This window comes from Microcaecilia unicolor, chromosome 2 (assembly GCF_901765095.1).
Source record: "Microcaecilia unicolor chromosome 2, aMicUni1.1, whole genome shotgun sequence".
NCBI classification, from domain to species: domain Eukaryota; kingdom Metazoa; phylum Chordata; class Amphibia; order Gymnophiona; family Siphonopidae; genus Microcaecilia; species Microcaecilia unicolor.
Genome location: NC_044032.1, coordinates 120,286,213 through 120,313,026, shown reverse-complemented (window position 1 = coordinate 120,313,026; position 26,814 = coordinate 120,286,213). Strand labels below are relative to the sequence as shown.

The following is a 26,814-nucleotide window of genomic DNA, read 5'->3' as shown; positions in this document are numbered from 1 at the left end:
TCAGTGCAATGTATAACTACTACTACTACTATTAAACATTTCTATAGCGCTACTAGACTTAACGCAGCGCTGTACAAATTAACATGAAAAGACAGTCCCTGCTCAACAGAGCTTACAATCATATAAGTAAGGATAATCCTAATTGGGTATAACACAATTGACATAATAAATGATTAATAACAAATATAATAGTTAATAACATCGAAAAAGGTTTTCAACTGTTTACAAGATTTCAAGTAGTCCACCTCAAGTCTAATAACTGATGGAAGAAAGTTCCATAGTGGTATTATAACAACTGCAAAAATGGTATTAAGTATTCTGAGAAAGCATGTTTTACTATAAAACAAAGGACAAGATAATAAGCTGTTTAAGCAGCCTAGGAGAATGACCAAAAAGGGATTTCGAAACCAAACTGAGCAGTAAATGGGAAGTGGAACCATAAATAATCTGATGTAATAGACAAAATGCTTTAAATAGAGCACGTTCGGCTACCGTAAGCCAGTGTAACAACTTTACATAACAGACACTAGTAAATTCATTCACTTTTGAAAATTAATCTCAAAGCAGTTTTTTGTACGAGTTGTAGCTTCTTTAGATATTTAGAACAAAGCCCCACATACAAAACATCACAATAATCAAGATGGAGCAAGATCATCATCTCAACCAGAAGAGCAAATGCCTCCTTAGTGAAAAATGCCCGTATCAGCCTCAGTTGCCTTAGCTTAAAGAAAGTCTTGTTCCATAAATGGTTAATTTGAGAACAATAGGACAATGAAGATCCAGAATCACTCCCAATACCCGAGATTCCATTTCAATAGTTAAGATCTTATTATTGGCCAATCTAATAGTGGAAGGTATAATTTCTCCAGGTCTCATAAACCATAAGATCTTAGTCTTAGAGTTTAGTTTTGACTTATTTCATGAAGCCCATTCCTGGATTCTGGATATCCCTAAAGCAGTAATGTTTCACAGTGGCATCAGCGATCAGCAACACAGGACAGATGCCATAATGGCCTGCTGGAAGCGGGGTTGGCCTACTTGGCGGATGTTATTTATGACATGTTATGGGTTGGGTGGAGCAGTGGCCTAGTGGTTAGGGTGGTGGGAAACTGAGGAACTGAGTTCGATTCCCACTTCAGGCACAGGCAGCTCCTTGTGACTCTGGGCAAGTCACTTAACCCTCCATTGCCCCATGTAAGCCGCATTGAGCCTGCCATGAGTGGGAAAGCTCGGGGTACAAATGTAACAAAAAAAAATATGTCTTTGGCTGTCACAGCACGTTGGCAACTCTGGTTGCTATACAGCATCAAAGTCATGTCTAGTTAAACTACCCTTTTGGGACAAGTGGCTATTTGGAGAATATCTCGGTAACTTAGTGAAAGAACTGGGGGAAACTAAGCCACAGCGGTTACTGGAGGATGAGCTGAAAGCCTCTGTTCGTCCGTCTTCAGGGGGCTCTCAGTCTTGAGACAGCAGACGATACTGACCTGGTCTTCAGCAATATGGTCAGAGGTCCCACTTTCAGGCACGCCAGTCTTCCTTTTGTGCGGACAGGAAGCCTCCTCTCAGTTAGAGTGCCCAGTGTCTCCAGAGCTTCGCAATGATGAGAGGCTGGTCCACTTGAGTTGTCTTCCTCCGGTGGCAGGATGTTTTCAGGAGGAGTGGTCCAAAATCATGTTGGACCAGTGGGGTTTGCTTATTCTTATGGAAGGTTACAAGTTGGAGTTCTTCCGCCCGGTCGCTCTTCTCTTCTTGCAGTCTCCCTTGTCAAAATGGAACCAAGGCAGTTGAGATTCAGGCCACCGTAGATACCTTGCTGGCACTCCTTGCCATTGGCCCAGTTCCCCAGGCCAAACTGAGACAAGGCAGATACTCTGTTTACTTAATTGTCATGAAGAAGGACAGCACCTTTTGTCCGGTCTTAGATCTCAAAGGTCTAAACCACTGCTTCTGAGTGTCCCACTTTCACATGGAGACACTAAGAGAAGTGATAGCCTTGGTTCAAGTGGGAGAATTTCTCACCACTCTTGATCTCATGGAGGCATACTTGCATATACCCATATGTTACCTTTCACGGGCAGAAATCTTTATTCTTCTTGTAATCAAATGTAGCTTCATCTCCCAACTGTTAAAAAGGTCAGGTCGTGTAAGCATCTGTCCCCTTCTATTTTGCTTTCACGGGCAGAAATCTTTATTCTTCTTGTAATCAAATGTAGCGTCATCTCCCAACTGTTAAAAAGGTCAGGTCGTGTAAGCATCTGTCCCCTTCTATTTTGTATCAATCTCTCTCTCTCTCTCTCTCTGTGGAATACCTTGCCCATTTCTATTATATTTGAGAGGCACTACCTCTAATTTAGAAAAAATTTTAAAATTCCTTTTTTTGAAGTTATTTATTTATTTATTTTTGCATTTGTATCCCACATTTTCCACCTATTTGCAGGCTCAATGTGGCTTACATCATACCGTAAAGGCGATCGCCAAGACCGGTATGGAAACAAATATAATTTGATTTTAGGGTCGGGTAAGGTTAGTATATTTAGGTGCCTAGGGATCGAAGATAGGAAGTAATATATAATGTCAAATACAGTCTATGGTTTTGCTGTGTTGCAGAGTTGGGCATCTAGGTTAGGTCGGTGGGGAATACTTTTCTGAATAGGTAGGTCTTTAATGATCTCTTGAAGTTTAGATGGTCTTAGATTGGTTTCACAGTCTTTGGCAGTGTATTCCACAATTGTGTGCCTATGTAGGAGAAGTTGAAATTTTCAATTAAATTTTAGTTACTGAATTTTGTAATCTGCATTGAACTGTGCAGGTAAACACAGAATATAAGCTTTTTATGTGCCATTAAACCACTTTGGATGCAGCTGTCTCTTGTCATGAGACAGTTCTGTGTTAGTATCAGATGATGATATGGAAGACATAGAAATGGAAAGTTCTGGTGATATCTATCCTGTGGTAGCTGAGGCGATTAATAGCCAGTGAGGAGTAGTCTCCTACTAATGCAGATGCAAATTCTAGCTGTAGTATTGTTCAAGCTACTACTAGCACATCAGTGCCCAGGAGCAGCCAAGTATACAGGGGTTAGGGGTTCAAGGGGAAAAAAAATCAGATGTTTGGAGATATTTTGGTCAGTGGCTTAGCTACAGGTAGGCCTGGGTGGGCACAGGCCCACCCATTTTTTACTCCGGCCCACCCAGCAGCAGCACCACACTCCTTTCTTTCCCTCTCCTCTGCTGGCAGCCTGGTATCTACCCCTGTCTCTGTGTTGTCTCCTCAGTGTACCTCAGACACAGCTGCAGAAGTTCATTTTTGCAGTCTGCACCAACCCAGCAGGCTTTCCTTTGCCACGTTCCACCAGTAAGGAAACAGGAATTGATATCAGCAAGGGCAGGACGCAGCATTGGGAAGCCTGCTGGATCGGTGCACACAGCGAAAATGAATTGCTGTGGTCGCCTCTGCGTGAATGGACTGTGTCCACATTGCCATGCGGCAGCCGCTGGCGTGACTTTGTAAAATGGGGGTAAGAGATACAATCTGTCAGTATGCTTGGCCTGTTTTTTCTTTTGTCAGAGGGAGGCTCTGGCTCCTCTTATTTCCCTTTCTTGACACACCTCATCCCCCCTCCCTCACTGTATTAAGTGCATTACTTATAGGTTTGCTTTTATTTCTTCTCTTTTGAAATGAAGAATTACCTAAAAATGTATCTGATGATGTGCTTTTTCTTTTTAAAGGATTTTTGAAAAGTATGTACATGCTATAAATATAGAATAAAAAATATTGTCTAGGTTATGTAACAGGATATTAGAAGAGCTGTTGAACTAAAGGGTAGTAGCACTTGCCCATTGATATGTCCGTCTATAAAAAAAGCTGTGTAAATATCCATCAAGACAATAGACTCATTTTAACTCATAAAAAACCATAAGGAAATCTGCTGTGTTATTAGATTATTTTTTTCAGTACTTTTAGGAAAGTGTAACAATTCAGATCCAAATTCTTTCCTGTTTGGTGGCAGGTCTTTCATGCTACCACATGTGGTAATATGCTGAGGGCAGCCATAGAAGTTCAGATTATTTTTGCTGTGTTTTGTGGTCATGTTTTAGTAAACACTTCCTTATCTCTAAAATACAGGATCCTCATAAAAAGATCTTAAGTTTAGGTTACAAATAATTATATATATAGAAGTTGGCAGTCTCATGCCTAAATATAATGTTATAAGTAACTGTAATCAAGTATATTAGAACTTGGAATTTTCGTGTTCTGAAGATTTATTTTAGGGTTCTGATTTGTTATTGAAATCCTTTTAGTATTGTAATATTTCATGCATACCAAAACATTTATTGAAATACCAACCAAAGTATATTTTAATTTTATGTAATTATTTTGAAAGGGCTGTGGAGTTTTGGTGACAAAATTGGTATGTGCTAAATTAATATATTCCCTGTAATAAAATGTATATCACAATATGTTGTTTAACATCAGTTTAATAAATATTACCATGCTGTCAGAAGAACAGAAATGACCCTGAGAGAACCTTTTTGATTGGGACTTTAGAGTTTGGATTTTAGTTATCATGCAATAGTTAACCTGCAGATGGATAGAATTCTTTTTCAGTTTCATAGGCAACAGTGATGGTTTGAGAAATTGAATGTCTGGACTTTGGTTTTATATCCCACTGGAACCATATTTGCTTCTATTGTGTGTGATTGGTTATGAGGGTAGGGTCACATGTTGACATTCTTTGATTTTAAAAAGCAACTCCAATTGGGTTGTTTTGTTGAGGGGGGGGTGGTTCTTTTCTTTTTTAGTAACAGCCATTTTTAAAACTGGGTATGGAGAAAATAAAGTAAATGACCAAAAAGTATCTTTACTAAGAATCTCGGTAATTATAACATATCCCCTGCTAGAGGCTCCATTTGGTATGTAGAGCTAACACTTTTGTGTCTGTATTTAGATGTGCTGTTTGGACTTGAGTAGATGATTACCAAACTTTTTGCCATTCACGCTCCTTTTGTAGCAGATATAGGGATTAGATTGATCACCTTATAATTGAATCAGCAAGCAAATTGGTCAATTAAGTTGCAAAGATATCACAGACGGAACTATTGCAGATAGGAATTTGTCCCAATTTTCTATCCCCTCATTAAGGGCTCTGGAATTTTATATCGGGAAATTTTCTTCATCTAGTTGTTTTTTAGACAAATGTCCAGCATGTTTAATGAAGGATGCTTCATGTGAGTTTATGAACTATTATGGTAAATGTATAATGAAAGCTTTCCAGAATGGGATTTTCTCTAAGTAAGGAGGTAATATTATCTTAAATCCCATTCCAAAAGACCCTGAGTTGAAACGGGACATAAGTAATTACCGCACAATAGCCTCCATTCTCTTTTTGACTAAGATGATGGAGGGTATTGTGGTATAACAAATTACTTGGAAGATCATGACATATTGTCTAGAACACAATCAGGATTTAGAAGAGGTTTCTGTACAGAGGCAGTAATGATCACTTTAATATCTGACATTTAGAAAGAAATCAGTTTAGAGAGATGAGAACTTATTATGCAATTCGACAGGTTATGTGCATTTGACCTGGTAGATCGCGCTTTACTGTTGGATCTACTAGCCTTTATTGGATTGGGCGGAGTGGTCCTTAAATGGTTTGTGGGCTTTTTTGAAGAATCGTACCTACTAGATCAAAATGCATAACATGTTTAAACCTTGGGTCCCTGATTATGGGGTTCCCCAAGGATCCCCCTTATCCCCTATATCAGAGGTTCCCAAACCTGGTCCTGATATTTCCAAATACCTTACCTTTTCAGATCTTCATACTTTGATGCATGCATTTGTGATCTCTTGTCTAGACTATGCTAATGTGGTGTATGCAGGTCTTCTTTTCACCTTCGTGGGCTTCAGACACTACAAAATGCAGCAGCTCGTTTTCTCTGTAAAGCACAGTGGTGTGACTGTTACTCCTCGTCTCTTCACTGGTTGCCTATTAAATACCGATCCTGGTTTAAGATTCTATGTCTAACTGCTTATTTTCCTTCTGTTATCCCGTACACTCCTTCACGCACCCTTCGCTCACTTGACTCTGATTGTTTAGTTCTTCCTTCTCTTAAGCAGGCTCGTTATGAGTCTACTTGTAACACTGCTTTACATAAGTACATAAGTAATGCTACACTGGGAAAAGACCAAGGGTCCATCGAGCCCAGCATCCTGTCCACGACAGCGGCCAATCCAGGCCAAGGGCACCTGGCAAGCTTCCCAAAAGTACAAACATTCTATACATGTTATTCCTAGAATTGTGGATTTCTCTCAAGTGGTTTGAAAGTTATCCAAACAGTGAAAACTTGTTAATATGGTTAACTTCATTGGGGGTTTGGGTTGTGCCACATGATGATTTTAGTAAGTTAGCTAGTTTTTAAATGATGATAATAAAAATAAAGTTGTTTTAGAGATGCTACAAAGAGGACTTCAATGATTAAAGGACTATATATTTAACATATGATCACTGTACTTAGTAGTAACCCTGTGGATTAGGTTGAAAAATCGATACTCATGAGAGAGATTTAAATGCAGCAGAGGCAGTGCATGCAAATCTCTCATGAATATTCATTGTGGATATCCTGAAAACCTGATTGGCTGGTGTGCCTTCAGGACCAGGTTTGGGAACCACTGCCCTATATTGTTGAATGTGCTAATGGCACAACTAGGTCTAAAGCTCTCCAAAAAGGGCTCTCGAAATTTCATCTGTGCTGGTGACATTACCGTTTTTATCACTTTTCATGATGATTTACAAGATATTTATTTGGATATAGTGTTGGGATTAGAGGTACTGGAACAATGGGCTAGAGATTTTAGATTAAAATTAAATGGGGACAAGATGATGTTTCTTGATTCTGGGAAGCCCATGTAGGAAAATCACGTCAGAGTTTGAATATAAAGGAAATGTTCTTTAAAGTTGATTCCAGGCTTAAAATATTGGGAGTAATTTTGGACCATTATCTTACTTTTCGAATCACAGATTTCTGCTGTTTCTACTAAAGGTTTTCCGTCTTGTGGAAACTAAGAAGAATAAGAGCAGATTTAGATCGTTTTTCCTTCAGATTGGTTGAACAATCCACATGGGGCTTGCTCACCTGGATTATTGTATTTCAATGTTTATAAGAGCAAATAATCAAATTCTAAAAAAAATTGCAAACGTTGCAAAACACAGCTGTGCATTTGATTTACAGATCTTCAAAGTCTCAAAGAGTGTGAAAGGGTAACACCATTGTATTTGAAACTCCACTGGTTGCCAGTTAGGGCTCGTGTTGTTTTTAAAAGCTTGCTCATTGGTTCACCGGATGTTATCTGGCTTTGCCCCTAATTATATGTTTCAATTGATTGATCTACCTACAAGAAATTCCAGAGTTCTTGCAAGATATTTCAGGCTGTTGCATTATCCTCATTCCAAGGTGGTTAAATATAAAAGAACATTAGCATCATGTTTTTTTTTTATCAAGCTACCTTCTGGTGGAACTCATTAGCTTTGACTTTAAGATCTGATTAGAATCACAATCGATTTAGAAAAATGTTGGACTTGTTTAATAAGTTTATACAATGAATACCTGTTATAGGAAATCCTTTTTGTTGCTAGAATGTTTTTGAATGATTATTCATCTATTGTCGTCTCTGTGATGGTGTTCCTAGTTTTCTCTTTTGTAAACTGCATTGAACCCTTTGGGGCTAGTTACAGGTTAGAAATATTAACTTATTGAATTGTTATAAGAGGTATTATTGCCAAGACTCATATTTCAAACCATTATTAAATTGCTTCAGCAATAGTCTTTAAAATGCTTTCTTATTCACATTTTTACTGACATAATATATTTAACCATCAGTTTTGACCATAACTATACGTTTTGATAATGTGAATTTATGCCATGCTGTTCTGATGCAAACGTGTTGCAACATGCTTATAATCAAGATATTTGTCTGCCTTATTAAGGACAAAAAAGCTTATAGTGGATGTAATTCGAACACAAGGTGGTGAGACGCTTGCAGAAATCCTAGACACACCAGCATCTTCTCAACAGGTGAGTCTTACCTTATACTGCATATGAGCGCCCTGCTAGTTTCTTAGTACTATTGCATTATTTTTTATCATATTCCTATGGCATCATTACGTCATCCTTTGTTTGTATCTTCTTTACCTTCCCCCTCCCCACCCCACCCCCCAAAAAAGTTGGTTTTTGTTCTCTGAATTTCCTCTTCAATCCTACTTTGTGTATGAGTGCTGCCTGCATGAGACTCGAATGAGAGCCACCACAGCACACCCACAGTTTTCTCAAATGCTGTTTCTTAGCAGTAACTGTTGTACTGTTCTTAAAGAATGACATGGGTAGAAAGTTTGTCCCCGTCTCATCCCGTCCCCATGAGCTCTGTCTGATTCCCATATGTACGTCTCGAACAGTTCTGATTTTGTATGTAAATCATTTTATTAAAGGATAAAAAGAAACAATATTCTGTACAACTGTCATTTTATAAATCACAAACAATATAGAACAAGGATCAACAAAACCCATTTCCCCTCCCTCCCTTACAAATATCCCTCCACTATTGGGAAAACTGAACAAGCCAAATTACTACAGAATGCTACATAGAAAATTCATGCTAACAGAATACCTCTGTCACACACACACACAGAACAGAAATGCCAAAAACATAATAGCTGACCAAAAATGATGAACATAAATTAAACCAAAATCTCAAGAAGCCATACCTCGTTTCCTCCTATACTTTGCAAAATATAAAGATCACATATGCCAGGGATGGTGTTAAGGGAGTACAAATAGAGCAGCTGCCCCCTAGCCAGAGAGAGCCCTAAGCCTGCTAGAAGCTAAAGAAGGCACAACCTTGTAGTGGGCTTTGGGGTCTCCTCCCAAATTTCTGCCCTGGGCCCCCACCATGTCTAACACCAGCTCTGGCAGGATACTCATTTCAAATCTGACATATTCTAATCACAAAATAGAAAGAAAAAAAATTCCAACTTTTATCTGGTCTTTATTTTTCAAATCATGTTGGTCCTGGGCTCTAGTTTGTTTTCCTCTTTCTTCTCTTAACTCACTCACCAGAGTCTCCTGCCCATTTGACATTTCTTTTTTTCCCCATACTTACCATCAATCCTCCATCTCTGTGTACCTATCTTTCCCCATGTTCAGCATCTCCCTTCTCTGTGACCCTATACTTCCCTGTCCAACATCTCCCCACATTCATCATCACCACTCTGACACTATCCCCTCCTCCTGTGTCCAGAATCACTCCTCTGTGTCCCTATGGCCCCCAATCCAGCATCTCCATTCTGTTCTATTCTTCCCCATATCTATCATCTTCCCTCTGTGTCCATATACCCCCTCCTGTGTCTGTCATTGCCCCTCTGTGTCCATATACCATCCACATGCAGCATCTCCCCTTTGTGTTTCTGTCCCTATTCTTCCTTCCATGCCCATCATCTTCCCTCTGTTTCTAAGGAATGGATCCTAAGGAGCTTAGCCGAGATTGGGTGGCAGAGCTGGTGGCGGGAGGCGGGGATAGTGCTGGGCAGACTTATACGGTCTGTGCCAGAGCCGGTGGTGGGAGGCGGGGACAGTGCTGGGCAGACTTACACGGTCTGTGCCCTGAAAAGGACAGGTACAAATCAAGGTAAGATATACACAAAAAGTAGCACATATGAGTTTATCTTGTTGGGAAGACTGGATGGACTGTGCAGGTCTTTTTCTGCCGTCATTTACTATGTTACTATATATACCTCCATGTGTCCAGTTTCTCCCACAAACCACTGGGAGATTAAGGGGATAATCTTTCCTAACCCCTTTAGTTGGAGCACTGTTCAATATGAGTACCTTTCTGAAACCTAGATGTTCCAGGTAACAGGTGTATATCCCGATGTCAGTCTGTTTGGTCATGAACCTGCATTCCCAAAACATGGCCAGATCATACCCCCTTGCCATATGCACGTTTTAGTTTTAGACACATTAGTCCCAGCTTTGTAAAATCGGAATTTGGACGTGTATGCAATATACACATCTGAATGCCAGTTTATACATGTGTAAAACAAATATCACTTCTGAAATAAATGCCTTTGTCCTGTAAGAATAATCACAGAAATCTCAAGGATAAAATAGGAATTCTATGGCATTTCTTGTAGATTACCAGTTTCTTATCGTTCATGTTTTTCTAATACTGCTTTAAGAAATCTAATAAATCTGCTTTTGCATATAGATATAAAAATCTGTAATCTTAATCAGAACAGCCACCTTTTTATTTTTTCCCAGTTTCCTATTTTATAGTGGAGTGGAATAATAGATTAGTGGTTAGAGCACTGGGCTGACAACCAGCTAAAGCCAGGTTTAAATCCCGCTGCTGCTCCTTGTGATCTTGGGCAAGTCACTTATCCTTCCATTGCCTTACGTACAAACTTATACCCCTGTTTACAAAGCCGCACAGTAATGCTGACACAGCGCATTCACTTGGGTTTTAGATTGTAAGCACTACTACTGAAATGTAATTCACCTTGATCTACTACTGAAAAAGTGTGAGCTAAATCTAAGTTATATGTCTGGGGATGCATTATAAGTATATTGATTGTCATCCCCTCAGGACTCGGAACACTTGAAGTTGATTGAGAAGCGCGCAACCCTCGATGCCAAAACTCCCGACAAAATGAAGCGCAGTCAATCGGTCCTTGAAGACAGTCAGCTACCTCTTGAGCAGAAGAAAAGGAAGATTTTGAGGAACCTCCGGACACTGGAACAGGCCGGCTTAGTGTCAGCAGAATCCAAGCACCAGGAAATCATCAATGACATTGCTAAGGTTTCTGAAACATTTATTATACTGTCTTTCTGTGTGTTTGACTAAAATCAAAGTTATTTTGTGGCTCATTGCGTGATTATAAAATGATGCATTGTTTAGAAGAAATATTGGCACTCGGTGAGTTAAAGCCTCAAATTCCTGTAAATGCATAGCCATTTCTAACACTGCCCCATGACCTAATGATGGATGGATGAATGTCTGTATTCAAGGAGGGGAGGAGGACTCCCACCACCTTATTTTCAGACCATATTTATAGACTAATCACATTTTTCACCAGATTTTGAAGACTTCATTACTTTGCATTGTATCTAACTTTATTGCCTTTAATTTGCCTCTTTTAATGAAGATGTGTGTTTAGTAAACTCAACTCCTAAACCTGAAGAGATTATTAGGGAGGTCTACACAATAGTAAAAACCTGAAACTGACAACAGTGAGCATTAAGAGCAGAAATACAGCAGAACAGTGGAGTGGGTGTGGGATGAACAAAGTGTGTAAGTCAGGAATATGAGAAGAGAATTTGGAAACAATGGGGGAGAAAAGGAGATGGAATGGTAATCCACTCACATCTAACATCCTTCAGAATTCAGGCTTTCAGGTTTTCTTCTCATATCAGTTCATCTTGATTTTTTTTTCAGTGTTAATTTACCAGTATGTTGGAACTATTGCTTCTGCTTGTGGTCATATTGGTGGAATGTTTCGGGGTTTTTTCACCAAAATATGTATTTTCTTAATGGCAAAATGTTTATTGGAAAACATTTTAAAAACTGAAGTATCTGAAGGAAAAAAAAAAAACCTAAAAGATATTTGAAAATACACTAAAAAAAACATTTTGAAAGAGGATATACTGAAAACTTCCTAAACGTCTGGAGGTAAACATTTCCGCCAATCATTACACAGTACACTACACAAAACATGCAGCGACAGTACTAAACTCCGCATTGGAAAAACGTCCGCATCAACAACAGGACGTTCCCTCCACATGCAGAACATGCATATATATCTGTGCACATGGAGGAATGTTCCTTAGTTCTCTGTGCAGGGAGCCAAATTACAGTGTTGCTGGGACAGAGCTCCTGATTCTCCTGTGCCTCAGGCAAGGCCTGAGTATACAGCAACCCTTCTTACAGTGTGTCCACAACCCAAATATCTACTAGAATGTGTTTCTGCCAACCCCCAAACTATGAGATGACATGGAATCGAAGGGGTGGGGGGGAGCTCTTTTGGACAGCATTCTCTAGCAACCAAGACAAAACTGCCCAGTGTAATAATACACACATACCTTGGTCCAATCTCTTTGCCCCTTATGCCGCAGACATCACCATCATTCTATGCTTCCATGATTAAGATCCTTGAAAAAGACATGAGGCGAAACACAGCAAGTGTTGGATAACACGGTCCCCTTGCTGATTATTTTTTCAAGTATACTAGTTAAGCTCAGTTTACTCTTTAGTCCTATAACTGAAGCAGTTTGAAGAGTTTAGATTAAAGACCAATGAGGAGTGAGCATGTAAATCTTAGAGCAATGAACGCTTGAGAGCTCGGAATGGTGCTGCTGAGGTCTGTTAATTAAGAATTGATATATATCTTGAACATATCTTTATCCTGAGTAGTGGTGGCGAGTTTGGACTGTTGTATGTGGAAAACTATTTGTAGCATTTATTAGAGCCTGGTTTGTAGGTATATAGACCTATCTAGCACATTTCAACCGCTATAGCAGGGGAAATAAAACAGCAACAAACCTCAAACCTACACAATGGGAATTAAACCCACACCCCCTACATTCAGGGCACACAGCCTCTATGCCAAACATATATCTGGCAAAGGAGTGTTCAAGGAGGACAGTACACTGACCACTGAGGCCTTCCCAAGAGTAAGCCCTCAGCATTTGGGTTCAAAGGTTGAAGATACTCCACTGTAGGTTGCAAATGAAGGTGATGATGTGCAACCTCTGGTGTGGGAATTTCCTCCCTGTTATCAGGTATGTGATTGTACTCAGAGTTGGTAGATGAGTCTTGTTGCTGCCATCCATCGCTTCTATCACTTATCCACTTGCTCTTCTACCCGTCCTCTTTGTCATCCTTGTACAGGTCTTGAGGTTGTAGGGATAGCAATCTCCCTGGATGTCAAATAAATCAAAGAATTCTGTCCTTGCCAGGGAATGGTTACTCTGCTGAATTATGACGACATACATCTTTACTGCCTTTTCTGGTTATTCTTTTGAATATACTTCAGCTACACATATCTTGGCGCATGACCTCGCACTGCAGCCTCCTTCGCACACGTGTGCAGTTTGGAGTAACATCCAGTGGTGATGCTTGCTCTGTGTCCTCCTCCTCGCCATGGCTTGACTCTGAGGCTGGGGTTCCTGTCTTACACTTGACAAGGTATAAGGCACTGACATTCCGGTCACTATTGCACTCTGTAAACTTGATGGCTTTTTTACAGTCATTAGCCATATGCTTGGATGAAGAGCAACATTTGCAACAAATTCTGTTCTTTTTCAACAGTTCTTTACATTCTCTCAAGGGTTTGTCCCTAAACCCTCGATGTTTCTTGAGAGAATGAGGTTTCATATGTATAGGACACTGTCAGTCTGGATCCTCTACTTTCTCTGTAGTAGGATGACAATCAAATGGTGGGTTTGTTGTGGGTGACGCATCTCTCAGATGTACAGTTATAGGCTTCTTGGTGTTGCTATACTTCTTAACCTTCAATCAGGAAGTAGCCTGTCTTGCCTGCTTCAGGCACATCAAACATGAAGCTGGGATAGTTTCTTCTCTTTGCCAAATTTCAGATAAACTTCTTGAAAACTGTAAAAGGAGGAAACATCTCCTGGTTGTCCTCTTTATACTTTGTGCCTATTGACCATTTCTATCATGTCATACAGCAGCTTTTTTATAATTGCATTTATGCCCCAGGCTGTATCCAAGTACCACAGGCCTGAAGATTTGGATCACCTTTGATGACTTCCAGTTTCTGGAGGAGATCTAATTCTTGTAACTTGTCATTATCTCTACTTGTAACATTTGGGAAACTCCTTATTCTCTTCATAAATGGAAAGGGAATGGAACCTGATATAACACTTTTCTGTGGTTACAGTCAGTGGTTTCCATATTATATAAAGGTACTTATTTTGTACCTGGGGCAATGGAGGGTTAAGTGACTTTCCCGGAGTCACAAGGAGCTGCAGTGGAAATCGAACCCAATTCATCAGGCTCTCAGTCCACTGCACTAACCACTAGGCTACTCCTCCCCACTGCCTGTTGGATAGCTTCTAGGCTGCCATGAAGCTGGTCAAGTCTGCCCCACATTTCTTTCAAACCTCAGTTCCCACCATTTTATTATCAGGTCATTTCTTGCTTTGGGATGGGCTTCATAATTGCTGTGACATCTTTAAGGTCAGATTTCCACCTGCTTTACTTTTTGAAGCAGTTATTGAACTGGGTAAGCCCCAAGTTCACCATCATTTTGCAAGCTATATATGTTGCTAAATCATAACACTGAAGTTTCTAGCGTGGTGGCAATAGGTACATCTGGCTGGCTGCCTTAGTTTTTCTGGAGTTGGAGTGTGGCTGGTTGAGTGCTTCTTGCTTAATCACAGTGTGTTTAGCTGAAGGTAAACTGTTCAACCTTTATTTGGGCCCAGTTACTGTGTGGTGCCAGAGTCTGTGTTGAAATGAAGTGTTTCCCTGCATGCACTTTCCTGGAAAAAGAGCCAATGGTAATGCATCCATATGCATGCGAGAGTGGATCACTTCGGTGACAGTTCACCTCCTTAGCGTGCTTTGCCTTAGGTTTGCTTCTTTCAGGTGAGTTAGACTCTGGTATAGAGGAACGTACTTTCTCAGAATCTGATGACTATCTGAGTCAGACTTTGTGACTCTGTGCTTCCATGTGCTAGGATATGATCCTTCACATAGGCTGCAGTTCGCTTTTCATGTTCTTCAAAGGCAGTGTGGCTTAGCTGGCTCTCCGCGCCATCCTGCTTTGTGGCTGCTTCAAGTACCTTAACCTGGGCCTAAATAGCAGCTGCCTCTTTCTGTTTCTAGAGCACCTCCAAGGCAATGTCTGACTCTGCCTTCTTACATTCAGCAGCAGTTTTTCCCCTTCGTCTTCTAATTCTGTTTTCCTGCATTCAGTGGCAGCCCCTGCTTTTTGTTCTTCTAGTTTTTCTCTATCTTCAGGGCCACTTCCTGCTCAATATGAAGAACTTGTGATTTGATGGCCTCTGCTTCCATTTGCACTTTGATAGCAATAGAGCCTGTAGTGGACCTGCTGGAATGGCTTATCCTGTGTGATTTTGAAGTTCTAGAACTTCTAGAGATATGTCTAGAGGTGCCAGAATATTGGGATTCATTCTCCCCTGCAGGATCTGTGTGATGTTCTGTCTTTTATTGCCTCTGTCACCATGGCCTGGCATGTGAGATCTGTAGGTTGCATCTCTCTCTCTCTCTCTCGACTATACTATCTACTGTGCCTTTTTTAGAAATTGGCAGTATTCTTCTGACATACTGGTACTGCTTATAGATTGACTGTAATTCCTCTATATGGAGGCGATCAACTTTGCCTTTTTTTGAAACCTCAAACATATCTTTCTCCACTTTAAACCAGAGCTTGTCCAAAAGAAAGAGGTATTTGTCTACTTCTATTTCATAATTTTCTCTGGCCTTTTCTGTAAGCTTGCGTGTTCTCTTTGAATTAGTAGATTGTCCATTCTCATCTATGTTCCCAACATCATCTAGTTTGGCTTGAACGTTTTGTTCAGTCTGCTCAGTTAACGTCATTCCCTGACACAGTAGAATCTGCCATTGCTTTGCACAGGTAAAAATAAAGCCCCCTTTTCAGCTTTTTTTTTTCTTTTCTTAGAACACGCTCTGCCAGAATGTTTACCTTTTTGCTAAATTAAGAGGAGGGAATGTGCTGTAGCTTCTTCCTCTGCTAGTACTCAACACCTTTTAGCTAACTATGTATGCAGCTTAAGCTAGGCACTCTCTGTACAAGAGGTGAACTTTTTATCCTGGAATAGCCAGGTGTAGCTCTGAAGATTTCCTGCCTTATTGGAGCTAGGGACAGCCATGTACAACATTTGCTATTGCAAGCAATGTTCATTTAATACTGTTTTAAGGCAATTCAATTGCTCCAAACTATTCCCTGTAGTTCACCAGCTCATTCTCCATGCAAGAGAGAAGAATTCAGTAACGCACTGAGTATAGATGCTGTTCATAATATTACACTGATGAAATATTGGTAGTGTCACAGTAGCTTCAAGAGGATTATATAGCATAGGCAGTTTTGGTTCACAGAGGAGAATGCTGCAGACTAACTCCTACAGACCTGATGGAGAGAGAAAAGGTAAAGGGAGCAACTAGCCCAACATCCATAGTCTTTTCCACTTAGTTTTAAAAGCTTTGTACCACAGCATTAACAGAATCCAACAGGCACTGCAGGATCTAGTTTTAGTCTTCCCACCCACCCCTAGGACAACTCTTCATTTATAGTCAGTTATTGTAATTAGGGTAACAAGCAAGGAGTGCTCTTACAGAGTTTTAAATACATTTCATTACCATCTAAGAAGGAAACACTAAATAAATCATACAATACACTATATAAACTAAATGATACTTTTACATCAGGCTAATATCCTTAATACATAGTAACATAGTGCTACTTTTTGTGTATACCCTACCTTGATTTGTACCTGTCCTCTTCAGGGCACAGACCGTATTAGTCTGCCCAGCACTAACCCCTCCTCCCAACCACCAGCCCCTCCTCCCAGCACCGGCTCTGGCACAGACTGTATAAGTCTGCCCAGCACTATCCCCGCCTCCCAACCACCAGCCCCGCCTCCCACCACCGGCTCTGCCACCCAATCTCGGCTAAGCTCCTGAGGATCCATTCCTTCTGAACAAGATTCCTTTATGTTTATCCCACGCATGTTTGAATTTTGTTACCGTTTTCATTTCCACCACCTCCCGCGGGAGGGCATTCCAAGCATCCACTACTCTCTCCGTGAAGAAATACTTCCTGACATTTTTCTTGAGTCTGCCCCCCTTCAATCTCATTTCATGTCCTCTAGTTCTACCGCCTTCCCCTCTCTGGAAAAGGTCCATTTGTGGATAAAATCAGACTGGTAGAAACAGCAGGTATGAATATTAATGCCCTCATGACAGGTACAATTTTTGAATATCTACACTACTACTCCCTTATACACTGATGTACCACAGAGATCATACATGTGGCATATGTGTGAAGTCTATACCCAGTTGTGTAAACATATTTATTTGGATTTATTTACTGACTTTTTGAAGGAATTCACTCAAGGCAGTGTACAGCAAAAAAATAAGTCAAAACATAGGCAATTATTGCAACAAAATTTCTGTTATTTATTTATTTATTGCATTTGTACCCCACATTATCCCACCTTTTTGCAGGCTCAATGTGGCTTACAGGGTGTTAATTTGGTATGATCATTACATAGTATTAGATACAGTCGGTAATAAATTGGAAGTAAAAGAGGAATTATGAAAGAGCAGCTCAGCAACTCACAGTACTTATATAATTATTAAGAAAGAAATAATGTTAACTTAATTGCCATACTTTAATCTCTATTTTTCCATTGGTATTACATATGTAACCATAAGCCAAAAAACTGAAGTTCACCAACAGTTTACCTTAAGGCTACTGAAGCTCAGAAGGTGCCTACTACATACATAGCTATTGTCAGCTATTGTTTGTATGTTCACCTTTCACGCTACGCAATGTACCAAAGAAATATGAGCACTGGGGCAACAGAGCACACTAATACTCGAGAAGTGATCTGGTCCCCTTAGAACTTCCAAGAATCTGTTCTGACGTCCCAATATGTTTATTTCAAATACTAACTTGTCAAGTACCTTCACATGTATTTTCCTTAATCATTAATAAAACTATTTCTAAAACTCAAGAAAAAGCATTTGTTCACGATGTATCATAATATATCCTCCTCACCCCCCCCCCCAACAAAAAAAAAATATATTTGTTTTCATTGATTTAATGATAATACATTGTGAAAGGTCCTTAATACTGTAGCGAATTTTAAATTATTGAAAAACTCAAAAACACTAAGATGGAGTCAGCAGTCCAGCAGCGAGAGGGGTGCTGTCCAGTCTTTTGCATTGAGTGTCACATGTATGATTATCTCCCAGTTGATGAGATGTCATATGTGTGTGCCCGATGCAAAGAGCTCCTAGCTCTTAGAGAACGTGTCCGTTCTCTTGAGGCTAGAATAGCAGACTTGGTGGAGCTGAGAGAGTCAGAGAGGTACATAGAGGAGACCTACAGGGATGTTGTAGAAAAGTCCCACCTCCAGTCTGGTAGCCCTTGTGCTACCTTGGAGGAGGGAGGTCTCCTAGAAGGAGAGCATCACCCTGGTGAAGTAGGAAGTACTCCTGTAGCCAGGATCTGCCCACCAGGGGATGTACTATCCTCTCGCACCGAGGATATGTCTCCCAAGTGTTGCCCGGGAGGGAAAAGTTAGGACAGCTGTTGTAGTTGGTGATTCGATCATTAGGCATATAGATAGCTGGGTGGCTGGTGGACGTGAGGATCGCCTGGTGACTTGCCTGCCAGGTGCAAAGGTGACAGACCTCACGTGTCACCTAGATAGTATTTTAGATAGTGCTGGGAAGGAGTCGGCTGTCTTGGTACATGTGGGTACCAATGACAAAGAAAAATGTGGGAGAGAGGTTCTGGAAGCCAAATTTAGGCTCTTAGGTAGAAAGCTCAAATCCAGATCCTCTAGGGTAGCATTTTCTGAAATGCTATCTGTTCCACACGCAGGGCCAAAGAGACAGGCAGAGCTCTGGAGTCTGAATGCGTGGATGAGACGATGGTGCAGGGAAGAGGGTTTTAGATTTGTTAGGAACTGGGCAACATTCTGGGGAAGGGGAAACGTATTCCGAAAGGATGTGCTCCACCTTAACCAGGGTGGGACCAGGCTGCTGCATCGTCATTTAAAAAGGAGATAGAGCAGCTTTTAAACTAGAAATGGGGGGAAAGCCGACAGTCGCTCAAAAGCGCATGGTTCGGGATATGGTATCTTGCAAGGATACCTCACAAACAGGGAAGATAGGGTTTCTGGATAGTGAGGTTGCGCAACAGACCGTGATAGGCCAGGTGCCCTTAAATACAACTAAAGATCAGACAAAAGATGGCAAATCTATAGTGTCAAGTACTAATCATCATGCAAATAGGAACAACAAAACATACTCTGAAATGTCTATATGCAAATGCTAGGAGTCTAAGAAATAAGATGGGAGAGTTAGAATATATTGTACTAAATGAAAAATTGGATATAATAGGCATTACTGAGACCTGGTGGAAGGAGGATAACCAGTGGGACACTGTCATACCGGGGTACAAAGTATATCGTAGTGATAGGGTGGACCGGACTGGTGGAGGGGTAGAATTGTATATTAACGAGAGCCTTGACTCAGATATATTACAAATTCAGCAGGACAGAAATCACACCTTTGAATCGTGGGTTGAAATTCCATTTATAAAAGGGAAAAGGACGGTGATAGGAGTGTACTACCGTCCGCCTCGCCAGGATGAGCAGGTAGACGCAGCAATGATAAAAGAAATCAGAAACGCAAACAAAATGGGCAATGTGATAATAATGGGTGACTTCATTATCCAAATATAGACTGGGTAAATGTAACATCTGGACACGCTAAAGAGGTACAATTCATTGATGAAATCAAGGACAGCTTTATGGAGCAGCTGGTGCAGGAGCCGATGAGAGAAGGAAAAATTCTAGACTTGGTCCTTAGTGGAGCGCATGATCTGGTGTGGGACGTTATGGTACTTGGCCCGCTTGATAACAGTGATCATAATATGATCAGTTTTGATATCAACCTTGAAGTATCTATACACAGGAAGTCAAATACGTTAGCGTTTAACTTTAAAAAAGAAGACTATGATAAAATGACAAGAACGGTTAAAAAAAAAAACTTAGGGGGGCAACTGAGAGGGTAAAAACTGTACAACAGGCATGTACGCTGTTCAAAAATACCATCCTGGAGGCCCAGGCTAAACATATTTCTCGAATTAGAAAAGAAAGACGGAAGTCCAAAAGACAGCCAGCTTGGTTGAAAAGTGAGGTGAAGGAAGCTATTAGGGCTAAAAGAAACGCCTTCAGAAAATGGAAGAAGGAACCATCTGAAAATAAGAAGCAGCATAAGGAGTGTCAAAGCAAATGCAAGGCGCAGATAAAGAAGGCCAAGAGGGATTACAGAAAAAAAGATAGCATTAGAGACAAAAAAAACATAGCAAACATTTTTTTCGGTATATTAAAAGCAGGAAGTCGGCAAAAGAATCGGTTGGGCCGCTGGATGACCGAGGGGTAAAAGAGGCGATCAAGGAAGATAAAGACGTAGCAGAGAGATTGAATGAATTCTTTGCGTCGGTCTTCACTGAGGAAGATTTGGGTGGGATACCGGTGTCGGAAATGATATTTCAAGCGGACGAGTCGGAGAAACTTACTGACTTCACGGTAAACCTGGAGGACGTAATGGGGCAATTCAGCAAACTGAAGAGTAGCAAATCTCCTGGACCGGATGGTATTCATCCTAGAGTACTGATAGAACTGAAAAATGAGCTTGTGGAGCTACTGTTAGTGATATGTAATTTATCCTTAAAATCGAGCGTGGTACCGGAAGATTGGAGGGTGGCCAATGTAACGCCAATTTTTTAAAAGGTTCCAGGGGAGATCCGGGAAATTATAGACCGGTGAGTCTGACATCGGTGCCTGGGAAAATGGTAGAGACTATTATCAAAAACAAAATTACAGAGCACATCCGAGGACATGGATTACTGAGACCAAGTCAGCACGGCTTTTGTGTGGGGAAATCTTGCCTGACCAATTTACTTCAATTCTTTGAAGGAGTAAACAAACGTGGACAAAGGGGAGCCGGTTGATATTGTGTATCTGGATTTTCAAATGGTGTTTGACAAGGTACCTCATGAAAGGCTACAGAGGAAATTGGAGGGTCATGGGATAGGAGGAAATGTTTTATTGTGGATTAAAAACTGGTTGAAGGATAGGAAACAGAGAGTGGGGTTAAATGGGCAGTACTCACAATGGTGAAGGGTAGTTAGTGGGGTTCCTCAGGAGTCTGTGCTAGGACCGCTGCTTTTTAACATATTTATAAATGATTTAGAGATGGGAGTAACTAGCGAGGTAATTAAATTTACTGATGACACAAAGTTATTCAAAGTCGTTAACTCGTGACAGGATTGTGAAAAATTACAGAAGGACCTTACGAGACTGGGCGACTAAATGGCAGATGACATTTAATGTGAGCAAGTGCAAGGTGATGCATTTGGGAAAAAAGAACCCGAATTATAGCTACGTAATGCAAGGTTCCACGTTAGGAGTTACGGACCAAGAAAGGGATCTGGGTGTTGTCGTCGATAATACACTGAAACCTTCTGCTCAGTGTGCTGCTGCGGCTAGGAAAGCGAATAGAATGTTGGGTATTATTAGGAAAGGTATGGAGAACAGATGTGAGGATGTTATAATGCCGTTGTATCGCTCCATAGTGCAACCGCACCCTGAGTATTGTGTTCAATTCTGGTTGCCACATCTCAAGAAAGATATAGTAGAACTGGAAAAGGTGCAGCGAAGGGCGACAAAAATGATAGCGGGGGTGGGATGACTTCCCTATGAGGAAAGACTAAGGAGGCTAGGGCTTTTCAGCTTGGAGAAGAGACAGCTGAGGGGAGACATGATAGAGGTATATAAAATAATGTGTGGAGTGGAACAGGTGGATGTGAAACGTCTGTTCATGCTTTCCAAAAATACTAGGACTAGGGGGCATGCGATGAAACTACAGTGTAGTAAATTTAAAACAAATAGGAGAAAATGTTTCTGCACCCAACTCGTAATTAAACTCTGGAATTCATTGCCGGAGAACGTGGTGAAGGCGGTTAGCTTAGCAGAGTTTAAAAAGGGGTTAGACAGTATTTTAAAGGACGAGTCCATAAACCACTACTAAATGGACTTGAGAAAAATCCACAATTCCAGGAATAACATGTATAGAATGTTTGTACGTTTGGGAAGCTTGCCAGGTGCCCTTGGCCTGGATTGGCTGCTGTCGTGGACAGGATGCTGGGCTCGATGGACCTTTGGTCTTTTCCCACTGTGGCATTACTTATGTACGTATCCACAGAGAACAAATCAAGCCAATAGAGTCCCATACATCCCAGGTATCTGGGACATGGGCTCTTGAAGAACCTATTACAGGGAACTATAAGATTACAGGGTTTTGTATTTCAAGTGCATAGTGCTATCTAACTACAGATAATGTATGCTGGTATAAACAATGCCAAATATATATATATAAAAATATAGATTGATATGCACACACACACACACACACACACCAGGCTGCCTCTGTGCAAATGGGGGCAGAATAGTCTTTAATAAAAACAAAAGTTTAATGCCATTAAAACTTAACGCATGCTAATTCATAGGTTAATGCATGGTAACTCAGTGTATTGCAGACCAAACTTTTAGAGCATGTTAATAAATCCATATTCCTATTGTATTGTTATCCATGTCGGTTGTTGTCTTTATGAATGCAGTTCCTGAAGTCTGAAGTGTCTCTTGTTCATTTGAGATTTGTCTTCCTGGTCCCAATACAAGTCTGACAGAACTAGCTGCAGGAAGGCAGGCAGACAGCAGCTGGGGTTGCAATTGCAATGGAGGTACTGGTCCCATGACCCTCTCTCCTCATTGACACACAGCATGATCACATGACATCTGCATGTGTATAATGTGCTGAATACCACTTCAAGAGCAACACATTTCCAACACAGCATACAAGTTTGTGCTGCCTAGTCACAGCAGAGTAGTATCTTGTGCCGTTTTGTTATCATAAACAGCATTTAGAGAGGGAACAGCATTCATGTTTTGGCCTCCAGATGTGTTCATTTCTCTCTATATGCCATATGTTCCTCATACTTGTACAAATCTGTAACACAGAATGGTGATCTGAGCTTCTTAGTCTAGAGGCCATTATGTCAGTGTATATGATAGATGTGTTTTTATAAGGTGTCAGATGCTGACAGGAATGGGAAGTATGAAAACTGCTATAGTTTTAGTTCTGGGCGTACAGGGTAGATGACTCAGTTATGGAGCCCTGATACCTGTTAGGTGAGATTTCAGTGTCATTCATCTTGTTGGTGTATAGCTGCATAGAACAGGGTTGTATGATTGGAGTAAAGCCAAGATGTCCTTGACAAGGGTCCCTTCACGGACAGGACAACCTTGAGCGAAGGATGGAGAATAAATAAATATGTAGATGGTTAAAATGTGTGTGTGTGACATGTCGGTGCATGCTGGTTTTGCACACCTGCAGTTTTTTTTTTGTATTTCATCTTGCTATCAGCTTGCTTTTTTTTTCTCCCCACTGTCATATCACACCAGAAGTAGAGTGCAGTGGGCCACAAATTGGACAAAAAAGGCAGAGCCTAAGGCAAAGGGAGCAGAGTTTATAGGAGACCCAACACGACCTGTGTTTCGACGTGTCTTTGTCGGGGGTCATATAGTAGTCTCAGCACAGAATACTTTCTGTGCAATTCATTAGCAAACATATTCCAGTATTGTAACAAACAGAGTGGCATAATATAATTCATATCTAACAACATCTTTCTTTATGTATATTAAATATTGCATGTCAGTATTGGATTCCTCCTTTGTCATCAAATGGTGGAGGTTCTTGAAGAAGATTTTAAAGCTTTCTCCCAATTCTTGAAGGCCATCCCTCAAGGAATACCAAAGACGTGAGAGAGGGAATCCAAAGTGCACCCGAAGGAGCAACAAAATCACAAGGAGCCTTTAAGAATGAGGTTGTCAACTCAGTGTATTATTGAATCAGACCCAACACCTGAATTAGGTGTTAGTTAAGGGTCTGTTTGAAGTAGTCCACTTAGATTCAAAACTATATAGAGAGGAAAGGTTCCACTTACCTTTCTTTCTGGGAAGTATTGAGAGAAGAGGACATTTCTCTGGCAAGTGAATATTATTTTGCTCTGTGCTTTGGGAACTTATAGATTGGAGTTTAAAGTAGGAATTGTAGGTTATTGATAGACAGAATAAAAAAAAGAAAAGCAAACTTTATCAACTAGTCTCCATATCATTTCCTCCCTAGTTTTAAAACTAGTTGTGCCTGCTAGAGGCTTAGTTCAGTCTTCATACCCACCCATCCCTAGCACAACTCTTCATTTGTAGTCAATTATTCTAATTAGGATAAGGAGAGTTTTTATTAGAGTTTTAATTACATTTAATTAGTTTCTGAGAAGCAAACACTAAATAAATTACATATAATACTATATAATCTTAAGGGGTTTTATATTTATCTAATTTTCCTAGTGACTTAATTAAACAAATCTATAATACTAAGATGCAGACAGAAGTCCAGAAGCATGAGAGGTGCTATCCAGTCTTTTGCATTGTCACTTGTATGGTTCACTCCCAGTTGGTGAGAGGTTATGTGCGTCTGATCGATGCAAAGAGCTCCTAGCTTTCAGAGAACGAGTCCGTTGTCTTGAGGCTAGACTACCAGAATTGGAGGAGCTGAGGGAGACAGAGAGGTACATAGAGGAGGCCTACAGGGACGTTGCAGAGAAGTCCCACCTCCAATCTGACAGCCCCTGTGCTAAAAGGAGAGCATCACCCTGGTGAAGTTGGAGATAATTCTATAGCCGGGACCAGCTCACCAGGGGTTGCAATATCCTCTCACACTGAGGATGTGCGTACAGGAGCTTCTGGCCAGGAGGGAAGGGTTAGGACAACTCTTGCAGTTGGTGATTCGATTATTAGGCACGTAGATAGCTGGGTGTCTGGTGGACGTGAGGATTGCCTGGTCATTTGCCTGCCTGGTACGAAGGTGGCGGACCTCACATATCACCTAGATAGGATTTTAAATAGTGCTGGCTGTCTTGCTACATATGGGTACCAATGACATAGGAAAATGTGGGAGGGAGGTTCTGGAAGCCAAATTTAGGCTCCTAGGTAGAAAACTAAAATCCAGATCCTCCAGGATAGCATTTTCAGAAATGCTCCCCTGTTCCACTTTTAGGACTGAAGAGATAGCAGAGCTCCGAAGTCTCAATGTGTTGTTGAGATGATGGTGCAGGGATGAGGGATTTAGATTTGTTAGGAACTGGGCAACATTCTGGGGGAGGGGTAGCCTATTCCGAAAGGATGGGCTCCACCTTAACCAAAATGGAGCCAGGTTGCTGGCACTAACACATAAAAAGGAGAGAGAGCAGCATTTAAACTAAAATTGGAGGGGGGGAGCCAAAAGTCGCCCAGGAGTGCGTGGTTCAGTGTGGAGTATCCTTGAAGGATACTATTGAAACAGGAACTTTAGGGAATCCTTATAGAGAGGTTTCAATAATGGTGAAAGAAAACCAGGAGTGTGCAGTGGGAGAACAGAGTAAAGGATGCAAATTATCCCTATTAACTTCAAAGCAGCCTGTAGATGCAAGGAAAAACAACAGTTTGAAGTGCTAGAAGCCTTTAAAAATAAGATAGGAGAGTTGTAGTATATAGCACTAAATGAAGAGATATAATAGGCATTTCAGAGACCTGGTGGAAGGAGGAAAATCAATGGGACACTGCAGGATACAAGCTATATCACAGTGATAGAGTGGATCAAATTGGAGGCAGGTTGCAGAGCCGGTGGTTGGGAGGCGGGGCTAGTGCTGGGTAGACTTCTACGGTCTGTACCCTGAAAATGGCAGATACAAATCAAGGTAAGGTATACACAAAAAGTAGCACATATGAGTTTATCTTGTTGGGCAGACTGGATGGACCGTGCAGGTCTTTTTCTGCCGTCATCTACTATGTTACTATGTTAGAGGGAATTGAGTCAAACAAAATAAACATTCTACGTGAAACAGATAGCAGGTTGGAATCTTTATGGATAGAAATTCCAGGTGTGAAGGGAAGGAATATACTGATAGGGCTGTACTACCGTCTGCCAGGACAGAATGAACAGAAGTTAGGAAAGCTGGCAAATTGGGCAACATTATAATAATGGGTGATTTCAATTACCCCAGTGTTGTTGATTGGATAAATGTTACATCAGGGAGTGCTAGGGAGGTAAAATTTCTAGATGTAATAAATGACTGCCTTTTGGATTAACTGGTCCAGGAACCGACAAGAGGGGGAGCTATTTTGGATCTAATCTTTATTGGAATGCGGGGCATAGTACAAGAGGTAACAGTGCTGGATCCACTGGGAAAGAGTGATCATAAAATGATCAGATTTGAGCTGATATCTGGAGTGAAGTCACACTAAGGAAATCAACTGTAGCAGCTTCTAATTTTCAAAAGGGAGACCATGACAAAATGAAGAAAATGTTTAAAAAGAAACTGAAAGGTTCAGCCACAAAGGTTAGGACTCTGAATCAGGTGTGGATGTTGTTTAAAAATACCATCATGGAAGCCCAGACTAGATGTATTCCACGTATTAACAAAGGTGGAAAAAAGAGCAAACGACAGCCAGTGTGGTTAAAAGGTGAGGTGAAAGAGGCTATCGGAGCCAAAAGAACATCCTTTAAAATATGGAAAAAGGATCCCAATGAAGAAAATAAGAGGCAACATTAAGCACTCTCAAGCCAGATGCAAAGTACTGATGTAGAAGGCTAAAAGAGAAAATGAAGAAAAATGTTGCGTAGATGAAAACTCATAGTAACACTTTTTTTCAGGTATATCAGAAGCAGGAAGCCTGTAAGGGAGTCTGTGGGACCATTGGATCAGGAAGGAGTAAAAAGAGTACTTAGGGAGGACAAGACGGAGAGATTGAATGAATTCTTTGCTTTGGTCTTTACTGAAGAAGATGTAAGAAATCTTTCAGGGGTGACGATGCAGAGGAACTGAAAAAAATCTTGGTGAACTTGGAAGACCTA

General features: G+C 40.8%; 1 protein-coding gene across 5 annotated transcripts in view; it reads left to right on the top strand.

The window, feature by feature from the left end:
* The window catches only part of IQGAP2 (IQ motif containing GTPase activating protein 2), a 589,818-nt gene that overhangs the window by 548,123 nt on the left and 14,881 nt on the right, over window positions 1-26,814 (top strand). For all 5 annotated transcript variants that reach the window (XM_030193260.1, XM_030193262.1, XM_030193259.1 and 2 more), the window contains 2 exons: window positions 7,991-8,078; window positions 10,642-10,854. In XM_030193260.1, coding sequence (XP_030049120.1) covers window positions 7,991-8,078; window positions 10,642-10,854 — 301 coding nt within the window. The remainder of the gene's footprint in view (window positions 1-7,990; window positions 8,079-10,641; window positions 10,855-26,814) is intronic.